General features: G+C 36.9%; 1 protein-coding gene across 3 annotated transcripts in view; it reads left to right on the forward strand.

The window, feature by feature from the left end:
- The window catches only part of LOC135480740 (adenylate kinase isoenzyme 5-like), a 35,312-nt gene that overhangs the window by 14,940 nt on the left and 3,625 nt on the right, over window positions 1-16,747 (forward strand). Inside the window, exons 16-20 of one of the 3 annotated variants that reach the window (XM_064760658.1) lie at window positions 269-460; window positions 1,397-1,486; window positions 12,296-12,314; window positions 14,476-14,634; window positions 14,992-15,646. In XM_064760658.1, the coding sequence (XP_064616728.1) occupies window positions 269-460; window positions 1,397-1,486; window positions 12,296-12,314; window positions 14,476-14,634; window positions 14,992-15,167 (636 nt within the window). In that variant the 3' untranslated portion in view covers window positions 15,168-15,646. Of the gene's footprint in view, window positions 1-268; window positions 461-1,396; window positions 1,487-7,402; window positions 7,512-12,295; window positions 12,347-14,475; window positions 14,635-14,991; window positions 15,647-16,747 lie in introns of those variants that run through there. The other 2 variants (XM_064760657.1, XM_064760659.1) reach the window with 2 other exon arrangements.

Raw genomic sequence — 16,747 nt, forward strand, 5'->3', positions numbered from 1 at the left:
AATATTGTCATATGGGCCTTCCCATATATCTGTCTTTCCGTTCCCATTTTTGTCACTATCATATTCCTGAACCTTTGGAAATGAAATTCTTGAAGTTTTACCAAGATGATCACCTCATGTGACCTACACACGAGTGGAGGAAAGCAGTACACCCTGCCCTAACCTGACAAACTCCTTGACAGAACCAGTGGGATAACAGATTCCAAAATGTCTCAACTGAGACTGAGGTTGAACATGCAAGTGATCTATTTTGCATATTGGTTTTCAGATCGGAGGAGCAGGCTTCATGTTACTGATAGACACTTTAGAAGAGAGGTTGACCAAGAAATTAGCTGACCGAGGTCAAAGTGAAGAGAGGTCAGACAATAACCTGGATGCTGTCCAAAACCGACTGACAAATTACAAAAACACCACCTTACCAGTCCTTAAGCAGTATGATGACACAGGCAAATTAGTTTTGGTAAGACTTATTAGTATCTCTCGGTGTTGGAGTTTTCTATTCCTATTGCTGGTTAAAGAACATGTATTTCTAAGGATATCACATATGGTGCGTAAGTAACGGGAGCAGTTCTACAGTGGAAATGCCACAAGTAGCTACAGCTTTAGCTTTTAGTTGGTAGAGTGCTGGACATCACATCTGCTGGGTGTGGAGATGCCAGTTCAAATCTCATAATACATCCGTCAACCATAATACTCATAAGGAGCATTTATAATAGACTGAATGAATTAAAGCATAATGAAAAAAAGCAGTGAGAATAGCAAGTTTTCAAATCTATGGGTTTGCATGTATATATACCAGGCCTACCAAATCTTAGTATAAGATGGAAATAAAGGTCATAAAATATTAATCTTCCTGGAGCAGGAACTTTCCAAATGGTTAAAGTACTACTTCATTCCTGAGAGAAACCGAGTGGAAATAGGAAAATGATATGAGAGATACCATAAGGAACACAGTTCAAAAACATTTACAATAAATAACACTATTTAACCCCAGTTAGTGAAGAGTCTCTAAAAACCAAACTCTTACGCAGTTTCTGGAAAATTTTGATGTGATAATATTCCTTATATGATGATAAATCAGGAAGATGAGATGTCGAGTATGGTATTTATGCTGGAATGACGCCATGCGCGTTCGCAAAATTGGAAATGACAGAAAACTTTTGTTTCTGTATCATGCTCTGAAACTAAAAACAGTGATTTTCATACAATGAATTTTTTTTACAATTTAATCATGAAAACAGTTCAGATTATCTCCACCCTTATCATTTTACGCTGCTTTTAAGACATACAGGTCTTGACATTGAAGTAGCTCGTCAAGCCTCAAAACACTCTCAGAATCATGGAGAAAATCTGAGGTCATTTAATTGATATATTGTATGTATAATTATGTCCACAGATTGATGGTGAAGCAGGAGATGAAGATGTGTTCTCAGTCATCTGTGAGTGGATTGATCATATTGTCTTTGACAAAGAGAAACCCCACATGGTAAGTGATTTGAAACAATGGCGTGCTTGTGGAAAGATGTACATGAGCGAGTGAGTGAGTGCTTGGGTTTTAGCGTCGTACTTAACAATTTTTCAGTCATTTGACGACGAAGGAATCTTTAGTGTGCATGTGATGTGCCTCCGTGTTGCAGGACAAATTTCCACTGTTCTTTTATCTTGTGCTGCTTCACTGAGACGCCTTTCCGAAGGCAAGTAAACCGCACTACCCGAGCCATTATACTGATACGGGTCAACCAGTTTTTGCACCAACCCCTTCATGCTGAACGCCAAGTGAGGAAATTACAACTTCCTCTTTTAAGGTCTTAGGTGTGACTCGACCCAGGATTGACCCTGGATCTGCTAACGGTGGCATCGAGGCAGGTAAAATGTACATGTATGTGATAAAGCTCCTACTGTGGTTGTACACCCTCCAGGCTCTGCCCAGTGCCCTCCCAATGGGGATAAAGAACACCAGGCCAATAAATAAATGAATAAATTTTATTTGTGAATTGTTTAGATGAGGCTTAATTATCATGTGACAGGCAACTGATGTTTGTAACAGGTCATTCAGTTATTTAGTATGTGCACACAAGAAGGGTTGGTGATGAGATGATATTTGCGTATATTCAAGGCGAGGTTGCTGGATACAGACTTACGAATAGAGAATGAAACAAAGCAAATTAAGTGGCAGGAATGTATTTTCTCTACTGGCATCTAATAAACTTACAGTTTCAGTTGACCGAGTCGCACTTGTTCCCATGCATCATGAAAACAAAATGTTGTGGCAGAAGTATAACATTTTACACCAATGTCAAGGTGCATAACCTAGCCAATGATTAGCTCTATATTCACAGCTAGCATCATGAAAACAAAACATTGAGGCAGAAGTATAACATTTTACACCAATATCAAGGTGCATAACCTAGCCATCGATTAGCTCTATATTCACAGCTAGCATCATGAAAACAAAACATTGTGGCAGAAGTATAACATTTTACACCAATGTTAAAGTGCATAACCTAGCCAATGATTAGCTCTATATTCACAGCTAGCATCATGAAAACAAAATATTGCGACAGAAGTATAACATTTTACACCAATATCAAGGTGTATAACCTAGCCAACGATTAGTTCTATATTCACAGCTAGCATCATGAAAACGAAATATTGTGGCAGAAGTATACCATTTTACACCAATGTCAATGTGCACAACCTAGCCAACGATTAGCTCTATATTCACAGCTAGCATCATGAAAACAAAACATTGTGGCAGAAGTATAACATTTTACACCAATGTCAAGGTGTATAACCCAGCCAACGATTAGCTCTATATTCACAGCTAGCATCATGAAAACAAAATGTTGTGGCAGAAGTATAACATTTTACACCAATGTCAAGGTGCCTAACCTAGCCAACATTTAGCTCTATATTCACAGCTAGCATCATGAAAACAAAATATTGTTGCAGAAGTGTAACATTTTACACCAATATCAAGGTGCATAACCTAGCCAACGATTAGCTCTATATTCACAGCTAGCATTATGAAAACAAAATGTGGCAAAAGTATACCATTTTAAACCAATGTCAATGTGCATAACCTAGCCAACGATTAGCTCTATATTCACAGCTAGCATTATGAAAACAAAATGTGGCAAAAGTATACCATTTTAAACCAATGTCAATGTGCATAACCTAGCCAAAGATTAGCTCTATATTCACAGCTAGCATTATGAAAACAAAATGTGGCAAAAGTATACCATTTTAAACCAATGTCAATGTGCATAACCTAGCCAACGATTAGCTCTATATTCACAGCTAGCATTATGAAAACAAAATGTGGCAAAAGTATACCATTTTACACCAATGTCAATGTGCATAACCTAGCCAATGACTAGCTCTATATTCACAGCTAGCATCATGAAAACAAAACATTGTGGCAGAAGTATAACATTTTACACCAATGTCAAGGTGCATAACCTAGCCAACGATTAGCTCTATATTCACAGCTAGCATCATGAAAACAAAACATTGAGGCAGAAGTATAACATTTTACACCAATGTCAAGGTGCATAACCTAGCCAACAATTAGCTCTATATTCACAGCTAGCATCATGAAAACAAAACATTGTGGCAGAAGTATAACATTTTACACCAATGTCAAGGTACATAACCTAGCCAACGATTAGCTCTATATTCACAGCTAGCATCATGAAAACAAAACATTGTGGCAGAAGTATAACATTTTACACCAATGTCAAGGTGCATAACCTAGCCAATGACTAGCTCTATATTCACAGCTAGCATCATGAAAACAAAACATTGAGGCAGAAGTATAACATTTTACACCACTATCAAGGTGCATAACCTAGCCAATGATTAGCTCTATATTCACAGCTAGCATCATGAAAACAAAATGTTGCGACAGAAGTGTAACATTTTACACCAATGTCAAGGTGCATAACCTAGCCAATGATTATCTCTATATTCACAGCTAGCATCATGAAAACAAAATGTTGTGGCAGAAGTATAACATTTTACACCAATGTCAAGGTGCATAACCTAGCCAATGATTAGCTCTATATTCACAGCTAGCATCATGAAAACAAAACATTGTGGCAGAAGTATAACATTTTACACCAATATCAAGGTGCATAACCTAGCCATCGATTAGCTCTATATTCACAGCTAGCATCATGAAAACAAAATGTTGCGACAGAAGTGTAACATTTTACACCAATGTCAAGGTGCATAACCTAGCCAATGATTAGCTCTATATTCACAGCTAGCATCATGAAAACAAAATGTTGTGGCAGAAGTATAACATTTTACACCAATGTCAAGGTGCATAACCTAGCCATCGATTAGCTCTATATTCACAGCTAGCATCATGAAAATAAAACATTGTGGCAGAAGTATAACATTTTACACCACTATCAAGGTGCATAACCTAGCCATCGATTAGCTCTATATTCACAGCTAGCATCATGAAAACAAAATGTTGCGACAGAAGTGTAACATTTTACACCAATGTCAAGGTGCATAACCTAGCCAACGATTAGTTCTATATTCAAAGCTAGCATCATGAAAACAAAATATTGTGGCAGAAGTATACCATTTTACACCAATGTCAAGGTGCATAACCTAGCCAACGATTAGCTCTATATTCACAGCTAGCATCATGAAAACAAAATATTGTGGCAGAAGTATAACATTTTACACCAATGTCAATGTGCATAACCTAGCCATCGATTAGCTCTATATTCACAGCTAGCATCATGAAAACAAAATGTTGTGGCAGAAGTATAACATTTTACACCAATGTCAATGTGCACAACCTAGCCAATGATTAGCTCTATATTCACAGCTAGCATCATGAAAACAAAACATTGTGGCAGAAGTATAACATTTTACACCAATGTCAAGGTGCATAACCTAGCCCACGATTAGTTCTATATTCACAGCTAGCATCATGAAAACAAAACATTGTGGCAGAAGTATACCATTTTACACCAATGTCAAGGTGCATAACCTAGCCAACGATTAGCTCTATATTCACAGCTAGCATCATGAAAACAAAATGTTGTGGCAGAAGTATAACATTTTACACCAATGTCAATGTGCACAACCTAGCCAATGATTAGCTCTATATTCACAGCTAGCATCATGAAAACAAAACATTGTGGCAGAAGTATAACATTTTACACCAATGTCAAGGTGCATAACCTAGCCAACGATTAGCTCTATATTCACAGCTAGCATCATGAAAACAAAATGTTGTGGCAGAAGTATAACATTTTACACCAATGTCAAGGTGCATAACCTAGCCAATGATTAGCTCTATATTCACAGCTAGCATCATGAGAAAGAAATATTGTGGCAGAAGTGTAACATTTTACACCAATGTCAAGGTGCATAACCTAGCCAACGATTAGCTCTATATTCACAGCTAGCATCATGAAAACAAAACATTGTGGCAGAAGTATAACATTTTACACCACTATCAAGGTACATAATCTAGCCAATGATTAGGTCTATATTCACAGCTAGCATTATGAAAACAAAATATTGTGGCAGAAGTATAAAATTTTACAGCAATATCAAGGTGCATAACCTAGCCAATGATTAGCTCTATATCCACAGCTAACAGGATGGAAATCTTGGACGACAGACAGTATATAAATAGTTCAACAAACATGTCCTGAAACTGAAGACAGTTTCCAAACACACCACCTGTATTTCACCTAGGCTTTAGTATTCTTCAAGTGACACATTTTGCTTGATTTTGAGTGATTCATCCACCTTGAAAGGCCACTTAAGAGTTTTATATGAAGATGGATTAAGTGTTAATTGTCATCAAAAGTGTCATCAAAATAAGGCCTTTATGTGCTTCTGCATGAAAGTGTATTTTACTTACTGCCATGTTAAGGTGAAATACAGTATGTGTTTTATGACATATTTCAGTGAACTGCACTAGGTTTGATAACCATAGTAGTTAGCACAAATACAATTTTGGGATTTCATGGTTTTGTTATTTGATTTGCTGCCCTCATTAATAATACCTCTTACACCTTAGTGCTTTGTACACGTACTGTATATACTACTTATATTGTTGCCATGGAAACAGTGTACATATATATAGGTTCTCAGCATGGTGATGCTGGCTGGATTGTAGGGAAGGTTCATGCTGGAGTTTGACTGACTCAGCCGTTGCCTTCTAGCTGTGATGTGTGTGCATATCCTGAGTTCTCTAGCTGTCAGCCACAGTTAGCTTGGGTATAGCTACATATAGGTTTTGTACTAGAACATGAATTATTGATATACATGTAATTGAAATGGTTTTCTGAAGGTGAAAAAGCAACATGCTTACACTGGAAGGGTTGATCTAGGGGTTCAAGTTGAAACTAGTCGTGGGAAACAGTTTTTCATTTATGGAATTTTCACATCTTTAATTACCTTGTGAACAGTATAGGGCATAACTTTTGAGTATGATAGTTGTTGGTAATTTGCCCTTGTATGGTGGCTGTCAGTATTATGGGTGGAGGAACCTTAGGGGCCGGTGTAACCGGCCTCTCACCTTTAGAAAGTTACTGAACATTCCCATGTTACATATAGATATGCAAACCATATTGATGGAAGTCAAAATCGGCTTAAAAGATCATTATTACTTATTAATTGTTTTGATATAATTGTCACCAAAGCCCCTCAAGTACTGACAGCATCAGATTAATCAACAAATTCTGGATGTATCCGTCCAAGGTCGGGTTTGAACCTATAGACCTTGTTTTGCCTAGCCATTGAAACGGGCAACTGCAAATAACCAGCAGACAACAATCAATAATAGCTGTTGACTCATACACGAGGCCCTGTTTAAGGTATTTTACCCACACTATTAACGTGCCTGCCTTGCCACATTGTGCTTGTGTCATATACATAGCACACCTGAAGGGATTGGGCAGTACGTGTCAGTGGATTAATAAGACAATCTACACTAAATGAGGAACTTTCTGTGGTTTCTTTCTGTGGTTTCCCTTGCCCTCATGCACTCAGTGTAAATATCTTCACCTAAAATTCCTTAACACACTGCCACCACTCACACTTCAACGGCAGCCACTGGGACGTTCAGTTATATATCTTAGGCTGAGCAGGGTAAAAATATTAGTGGCTGAGAGACTTGAGGAATTCAGTTAGAGCCAGAGTTGAGGAGTTTGCTAACTATAAACTGACATATAACAGGAGAGGTAGAGGGCCTACAGCAGAGAGAAGCAGACTTCATTTTCACAAACAAATTGATTTATACATGTTATGTGCCTGAGGAGCTGTGGTTTACCTTTGTTGACCAAGACGGCGTGTTGCTTATTCATTGATGCACTCACTTCTGTGAGCTGTGTTTAAACTTTTGTCTGAACTACCTTTACAGCACGTAGAGTCAGGTAGTGAAGTTGCGATAAAGGAGTCATTGGGGCGTTGTTGGCGTCAAATCTTAACACCGCATCCCTTGTGCTTTGCTGCAGCCATACATCACTATGGTAAGGTACTTCAATGCATGGTGTGCAGCTCTAAAAATAGCGTGATTAGGAGGTAACCAGCATTAACTGCATTACAGCAGTTCGCTTTCACCCGATCAGACAGGTATACTTCATGTACTGCATGATAGATGAATTTGGATGCAGTGTATAATAATGATGCTAGCAGAAAGCTGCTTCTTAGGATGCCCAGTATATATGTGTGATAATTAATGTTCCTGCATGGCAATGTTTTTATTCTGATTAATTCAAATATCTGGTTTTACGACATTTTGTTTTTCTGCGTTTATCTGTTTGTCTCCAAGACAGTGAACCAAAAATTTAGCTGTGTATACAGTGTATAAAATTCAAGTGCAACAGTCACAAAATTATGATTTACATGCAAAACTGTGAAAATACTGGCAATTAAGAAGAAAAATATCATTTGATTTTAATGGTTAGGAGACATCGGGAAAATTTAGCATATTTTGTAAATGTTTGTAATCATGGTATCAAACCATCAAGCAAAATTAACCCACTCACCTAAAGTTATATAAGTTTCTTAATTATGACAGAGTCACGAGCAGCAGGAGAATCTGGGCCTGGTTGTTCAAAACTGGTTTAATACAAGATTTAATTAAATCTTAACTTTAAGCCAAATCTTCAATTTTGAAGCTAAAAAATTGCATAACGTTATATTAAACATGAACTAAAACTGCTGTTGTTATATTGACTCTGGAGAACGGCATTGGCTGCTGAGTTTGGCTAAAAATTTAAATACAAAATATGACTTAATACCAGCATTAGATAATACACTTTCGAACAGCTTGGCCCTGATCAGAGAAATCATTATAAAGATCCCATAAAATGTCCTGGCCAGCTTACAATCATATGACATCACGTACCGGATGATACAACCAGCAAGGCTTTCTTCAAGGAAACAACAGCAGTTTAAAGAAAGCCGTCCTCATCAGATAAAATACACGAAGGGAAAATTAAATTTTAAAATCTTAATTCACTATAAGGTTTTAAAACTTCAGTGGGAACCTGTCAAACGACTGGCAGCAGGTCCTTGACGCCATTTTATTGATGACAAACGTTCCTGTCTCAGCTCATCATTATGACATCACATAAAAACAGCATGACAATGGAGTAAAAGACATCGTACACGTTCTGCTACACTCAATTTCTTGATGATAGATGCTTCACACTAGCGCCACCTCACGGCTTCCCATTGATAACTTAAAAGATTAATTAACTTCATTTGACAATTTGAATTCTCAGGTGGGCTTTACATACTTTACTTATGTCGCTGTTCATTTATTTTTTGTTTGGTGTTGAATGCCATACTGGTAGTGATTTTGTTTTATAATGACCAAATTAGATTTTGGTTCAGGTTTAGGCTTGTGTGAAACTGTAAGCCTATAAATTTAGAGTCAAAATTGTATTGTAATGCGCACTGCGACTAGGCCAACACGGAAATGTACGGAAAGCTGTTCTAGCCAAAAATACATGTTGAAGAGAACAAAGAAAAGAAAACAATTTTAGTAGAACACACAGAATCTTGTTGCTCTCACAGATACGTGTAGTAGACCTGCAACATGTGTGCACATTGATGTAGCTGACCGCTTTCCGGCAAGTCACGTGATCTGTCGTCTGCCAGGGAACTGTCAAATATTGCAAGGGTTTCTTGGTGCTTGCAAAGATGGTTCGTAAATATATCAAAGAAATATGTTGCTAAGAGAGTCCAGTACAGTTGTATTTTAAAGCAGACATGGAGTGAAAAGCATACACATGTAAAGTTTTCAACGGGAAAATAAGTTTACCCATAAAATGAGCGAGCGTGGAGAAAGTTACAACAACACCACCATATTACTAGCATTTCAGAAGCCCCTGGTCGTCTTAGAAAGACATAGGACCAACTGTTTTGTTTTCCTCCCTCCACAAAAGACCCAGGACATGCAAAACAGGTTAATTTAACATGGTAATTTCTGGACAAAAATCAGCTTTTCTGCCGTCCTAGGGACAACATGCGAAAAACTTATTCCGATGCCTACATTCAGTAGGCCAACTTTTAGTCTGTGAATTGGAAATTGAACATAAGGCTAGCTACTCTCCTTAGACAGAGGCCGTAGCCTTACAGTCTACCAATTAACTGAAACCTTAAGGTTATAGGGGTCTGTTGAAGAGAGAGGAAAGGCAAGCCTTCTGTTTGACTGTTAAATGTACTGTGTACTGACAACATAATTTAGGTGTTGTTGATTTGTGCAGGTTGTGTAAACTTACCTTCCTTTGTTCTGGTCATCGTGGAACACTTATATGTTCCTTTCTGAAAACTTTTTTTTCTTTATTAAGTATATTACTTAATTTTCCATGCAGTTAATTGGTTAATTAATGTCCGTGAGCTGTCCGAGATTGCTCTGACAAAATGTTGTTTGGAGAAGGATGGCCCCAAACCAACCTCAGAGCACCCCTCCGTTTAAATACTTGATGCAATTGCAGTGGCAATTCATTATGGCATTTGGGACAAAAAATTACTCATCAATTATGTCTCCATGTTGCAGACGCTTAATTATGTTCCTTATTTATCATTTTATCTGTTGATTTATCGCAAGCACAACGTGTATCTATTATTTCCTAGGCCACATGTGCCAAAGATTTTATTCCTTAGCAGACATGCCAACTCCACGAATTTGGGTGGAGTCTCTATGCTTAAAACTCCAATCTCCGACTGAGCGACTGAAATGCTCCGATTTCTAAAAAAAATAGCCACAAATCATTAATTTGTATCAAACCACTTTGTATTGCGATTCAGGGAGATAGCCTCATTCACGATGGGCTTCACTCACTCTGCTTTCTGGTCCAAGCGTAGATTGGCTTTGTACTTGTTGCAGTCTTTCATGCACGGAAAAATGACAGACGATCTTGGTACGCCGCCACGAAAAAAGGGTAGGCTTCATAGTCAATATGAACAGCTGTGTCCATGTTTCAGTGATCTTTGCTGGGTGCAAGTCATGCATTTTGCAGTATTTGTGCATCAGACATGTCTGTGATACAGGGCAGGATATGGGACTTATGAAACATATGCAAACTAAGAATTATCTGGAAACTATAAAATTGCAGCTCGAGCAACCCCCCATTTCTGTGAAAACCAGCAAAATACTAAAGCTGAAGTGCTGTTTATCAAGTTCCTGGTTGAGAATAATTTGCTGTCAATTCTAGCTGACAGCACCAATGCACTACTCAGGCGTATGTTTCCAGATTTAAGCATCATTAAGAAGTATGGCTGTGGGAGAATAAAGCCTACTGCAATTGTACACTGTTTAGCCATCCACGATGACAAGGAAATCATGACAGCTGTAGCATCAGGACCTTTTAGCATCGCCACTGATGGATCCAATGACTATGGAAAAGTGAAACTTCATCCTGTTGTTGGAAAGTACTTGAGCAAAAAGTTGGTCATCTCGTAACGAATATGGTGACTGTTTTGTTTTATTTAACACCTTCATTTTGCTTCATAGATATTCACAAAATCAAGGTTTGCTGGAGTCCATGTTTCCCTTTAGGAACATGAATTTTTCATTTGAAAAACATAACTTGTCACATTTCAGGTTGTGGCAGTGTTGTGAGGTTCAGTTATACTGGACAGAAGGCCTTGCATGTATATAGCTGAAAAAGTACTTCATACGGCGTCTTTCAATCACACTCTATGTTTACATTTATCATCATGTGTGAGCCTGGTAAGCGCATAAATTAGTAGATGTCGAAGGCTGTTCCTCTTAACCTTAACCAAATGTTGGCATCTCTGCCTTAGTGATGCTCAAAGTGACCTACTATACTCACAGCCGTGACATATTTGACAAGGGCAGATAACTGCACAAGATGTTTTTTTTTTTTTTTGATTGGTGTTTTACGCCGTACTCAAGAATATTTCACTTATACGACGGCGGCCAGCATAATGGTGGGTGGAAACCAGACAGAGCCCGGGGGAAACCCACGACCATCCGCAGGTTGCTGGAAGACCTTCCCACGTACGGCCGGAGAGGAAGGCAGTATGAGCTGGTCTTGAACTCACAGCGATCGCATTGGTGAGAGGCTTCTGGGTCATTACGCTGCGCTAGCGCGCTAACCAACTGAGCCACGGAGGCCCCAACTGCACAAGATGTTTAAATGCAGTGCACTATGAGATTGGTTTGGGGCAATCCTTGGTCAAATAAAATTTTTGCTGAACCTTATAATGTCAGAGCAAGCACAGACTATTCTGTCAGTAACATTAGGTCAGTATGTGTTCACTATATACGTATTAGATTATATAGGGGCTTTTGTCGATTGATTATCTTTTGAGTAGAAAACAGAATACTAGTAGTAGCCAACTGCATGTATGTGACAGATAATTATATGAATAAAAATAGGAGCCATGCCTTTCCTTGTAGTCTGTTACCCTTTCCACAGTTTAATTTGTTACCTCTAAGCAGAATTTACATGTATGCGCTTGTCCAAAACCTGAATTTACCCTTTTTCACAGTTTGTTACCCAACTCTGAAAATCTGGTGGCTGCAGCAATTCAAGTTTTCTGGCACACTGAATTTAGTATTGAGTTGTTATTATAATGATGAACAGTTTTGCAAGTTCAAATACATTAGAGTAACCTGCAGAATAAAAGAAAGAAAAGGGAAATGATTTATTACTGAATCCATCTTCCCTTTATTTGTCAAAAATAATTTGTTTGACAGAGTGTATGATTTGTCTGAAGCTGAAATGTTAAATATGAACCTGATTTATAACTCTTTTGTTTTGTGCTTTTGCAGGGGATTCTACCATCCAAAGGTGAGTGGAAATGATCTTAACCGCAAGGGAACATAATGTCTTATGAACACAAAAGTTTTAAATTCTGAAATGTAAATATGGTATGATCAATTATAGAGTATGTGAACATCTGTGTATCTTTCTTGTAGATTGTATAAATTAAATTTGTATATAGTTCATATGTAATTATGACTTAATAATATAATATTGACTAATGATATAAGGTAATAACTGTGTACCTAATATATATGAGCATGTATTCTTCGAAGTACATGTACATGCATTCAGACACTACAGCTTGTGTCATAGATACATGACAGTCTCTGTAAAAATGAGCCTATGCCTTCATGGTTGAGACTTGGAGTTACCAGATTAGACTGCTGAAATGGTTAGTGATTTTCACGATTCAAATAACCATTTGAACTGTCCAAATCGCAGTTAACTGGTCATATTTTTGGTTGACCTGTATCAGTCGTGAACTGTTACTGTTGTTACTTTGTGTTGTTGACTGATTGCACCTTTTCAAGGGAATTTTCATTAATTACCTATAAAAGTCCACAAACTGGCAGGAGTATGAGACTGAACTCCCATTCAGAATATTGGAACACTGACCAGCTGATGTATGCTGGAATGTAACAGCAACACAAAGTAAATCATGGCCATGTGAGAAATAATGTACGTGTATGCAGACACTGACATTTATAGCTATGATGTATGTGGGCACAATTGATAGCCACAAGTGCTAGACAGAATGCTTGAGTGCTAATTAAGCACACAGTGTTTGAATGCTCAGGGTTAAAGTTAGAAAAAGATCTTTTAGCATTGACTACATGTGACTTGATGAATTCAGAAAGAAGGCAAAGGGTTGAAGATAAATGCAATGGCGTCATATTCTAATAATCATGCAGTAAAAGAGATATCTTTTGCTTGAATGGTAACTGATGCATTCGTCTTCAGCTCTTGCCTCATATCTGAATTGTATACACAGGTATATCTTATATTGCTGAGACGCTAAACTGTTTTATTGCCGTTACATGACTACAAAGGAAAACAATTTCCAGATCATATAGTTGTTAGTGTGTAATATTATCCCTATCTGCCAGTGTTTGTAACCTCAACCTCCACCCATATTGGTTGATCTCTTCATTGTCTGCATCCATTGACCATTCAGTACTGGGGAACTCCAGAGTAGAATTCTGCCATACACAGATATGTACATGCTGAAAGTTACTCCAAAAGTGATTTCATTGAGATCTGCATTTGTGATGTTAGCTACTTGTGTTCTTAATGTGACAGTTGTCAAAAAGATATGATAAAGTCAAAGTTGAAATACTGAAATGTCAACAATGTATCTACTCAGATTTTTTTTAGAGATCTGTGCTTTTGCATTATGGTATCAATAATTTTATTATAAAATATTATAAACATGCATTCGTACATGGCATTGCTCCCTGAGAATATACTCTATATACTCTTTGTAAATGTATTGGTTTGTTTCTTTTTTTTAACTTCTGTTTTATTTTATTATTAGTCAAGCGTTGTATCTACTTGTTCAGTAAGCCACATCTAATATTATCATTTGTGTGTACTCATCTGTAATGACATGTACATGTACATGTACCATGTCACAATAATTTATGAAACATTTTTTGTTATCAGTCAGTGAGATGGAGTCCTTATACTGCACGTCCACTGTTCAAAATATTGATGTTTCTTGGTTGATTTTATGCATTTTATAAAACTGATTTATGCACAAGTATGCATTCTTATATATGTGTACACTGCATCATCTTTACTGTACTATAAATCTGCTTTATGTCATTATAATTCTGGTGTTAAAGGATTAAAATAAACTCTGAGCCGAAACACAAAATGCAGTCAATACAAAAGACTACATTATATGGAGAGCAAAACTAGAGCAACATTGACAGTGTGATAGTTGGCAAAAGGTCACATGTATGTAAATGTGTTTTTCTCTTTCAGAGTATACACGTAACATGATACAATTATACATAGATAGTCTTTTGCATGGGAAAAAAATATAAAAATTAAAATATCTATAAAAGCCTGCATAATATAAATGATTTCACTTGATTTCGCCCAAATCATTGATTTATCTGTTTGCAAGGCAGCTCTGCTTGTTATTGTTCTGTTTCAATCACATGCATGATATAACCCACAGGATTGCCAGAAGAGAATAAAGTTGCTGTTGGAGAAGAAATAATTGAAGCTGTCGTTGTAGCCGAGCATGCTCAAAGTTTAGGGGACATGGGAAATCCTTATCACACAGCCCAGTTAGACGCCACAGAAATGTCTGGAAAATCTGATGATGCTAGCAAAGGTATATAAGTGTAGAAGTAACCTCTGCTAGCTGTGGGGACATCAAACCACCTGAGAGTTACATAACCATCTATGGCTTTCTTCCTGGCTGCAGCTTTATCAACATTATTGCTTTATTCAGGTTCAGATTAGGATATAAGTATATAGCCCCAGGTCTTTAAACTTTCAGACGTCAATACATCTTAATCACCAAATCTCGATCAGTACCTATATGCTTGGTGATGAAGATTTTATTGTGTGACTTTTACTGACAAATTTACACTGTAGTATTTGTAATATATAATATGCATGCAGTGTTTTGACTATTTATTGATATTAAACGTTTCGACTTTGCTTTGGCTTATTTGATTATGTGTAGGAGGCACAGAAGGAAATGTTGCAGTTGTGGAAGAAATCATTGAAAAAGCAATTGTTGCTGAACATGATCAGAATTTAGGGGACAAAGGAAACCCTTATCACACAGCTCTGTTAGAAACTACAAGAGCATGTGAAGATACCAATGAGGTTGAAGGTACAGAGTTGGTTGATCACTGAGTGGCACTGTGTGATATAAACTTCATTGTGAATGGTGTTATGCTAGGCACAATATTATGCACCATAAAAATCACTGAGTGGCTGTTTGTACCTAAACGTAATGCACCTATGATCTGTCCCGTATACATCATATCTTGTCACAGAAAATGTTGAAACTTGTAATTTTACAAGGATGCATATTTTGTTTTCACTCAAAGCCATTGCCATACATATATGTAGTGATAACCCATTTACATTTAATCCTGTTTTTGTTTCTTTAAATTAATTATTACTGCCTTATTGGCATCCTTTGGTAATGTGATGGATATGGTTTCACAGGAGCACATATACAAAACTAAATGTTGCAAGTTCCATAGATAATTCTTATTGACCTGATGTTTAATTTATTCTGGTTTCATATTGTTTTTTTGAAAGTGCATATGGTATGTCATGAAACTTCATTCATTTCTGATACTGAGTAAATTCTGATAAACAGCCAATTCTCTCTCAGTATGTTTGTCTATGGCTTTATGTCAGGCTGACCTGTGATCAATGATCAGTGTATATATATATATATATATATATATATATGCAATTAACACATGTGTGCTTATTGAGCCATAGTGCTGTTTTAATTTATGTTTCATATATGACAAGCAATTAGTTGTTACCTGAACATACTGAATGACATTTTCGATAACAATCTGTTACACAAACATGTAACTTGCCAGTAATAGATAGAATCCACATATGTGTACATTTAGACAAGAATTTTTGTATTACGTGTAGTACCTGACATAAAGCATATTCATGTAGGCATATACATGCATGATCAATTTTAATTTTCTCCACGTTTGTAACACTTGACAATCAACTTCCGTCACGTTTGTTGGTGGAAATACACTGACTTGTATATAGACACCTTCATGCTGCAGCACGCCTTTGATCACTGTCCTTGTCATGCTTGTATAGATGCTGATGTAACATCATGCCATTAACTTCATCTTTCCTTCCTCAGAGTAGTATTAATCGCTTCATTTTGCACTCTCCTTGTATGAAGCTTATCATAACACCTTGTGTACAGTGGCCTGATTTCACACAGGGCACTTTTATAAAACACATTTGCTGTATACTTAAAAAAACTTAGTTAATATGAGATCTTACAGATATTACAAAGTCTAAACAGTGTGTGTGTACAGGTAATGAGCATATTGTATGTACAATTTGTACAGTTTGAATCCTTGAAAAGAGACGATGATGTAATAAGTGTTACATCTTTCTAAATACATAAAATATATCTACTTCATTCTTTATATAAGCTAACCAAGCCTGTTCATTTAAAGTATACATGTGTAAAAAAGCAAAGACAAAAAAATGAAAAATCAGATTTTTCAGTGCTGTTTATTTATCCTACCTTCCTGGTCAGATTTTAATCTGATTACTGAGTTGACCACCAGGACAGTTAGTGCATTGTAATATACCAGGGCCATTTAAATTTAATTTGTGATAACACATTTTGAAAAGTAAAGATTGTGTAAATTTAAAAATATTCAAAGATGAAAGTTTCACAGAGTGCACAGCTCTACAATGGCTAAATTATG

This window comes from Liolophura sinensis, chromosome 13, assembly GCF_032854445.1.
Source record: "Liolophura sinensis isolate JHLJ2023 chromosome 13, CUHK_Ljap_v2, whole genome shotgun sequence".
In the NCBI taxonomy this organism is placed as follows: Eukaryota; Metazoa; Mollusca; class Polyplacophora; order Chitonida; family Chitonidae; genus Liolophura; species Liolophura sinensis.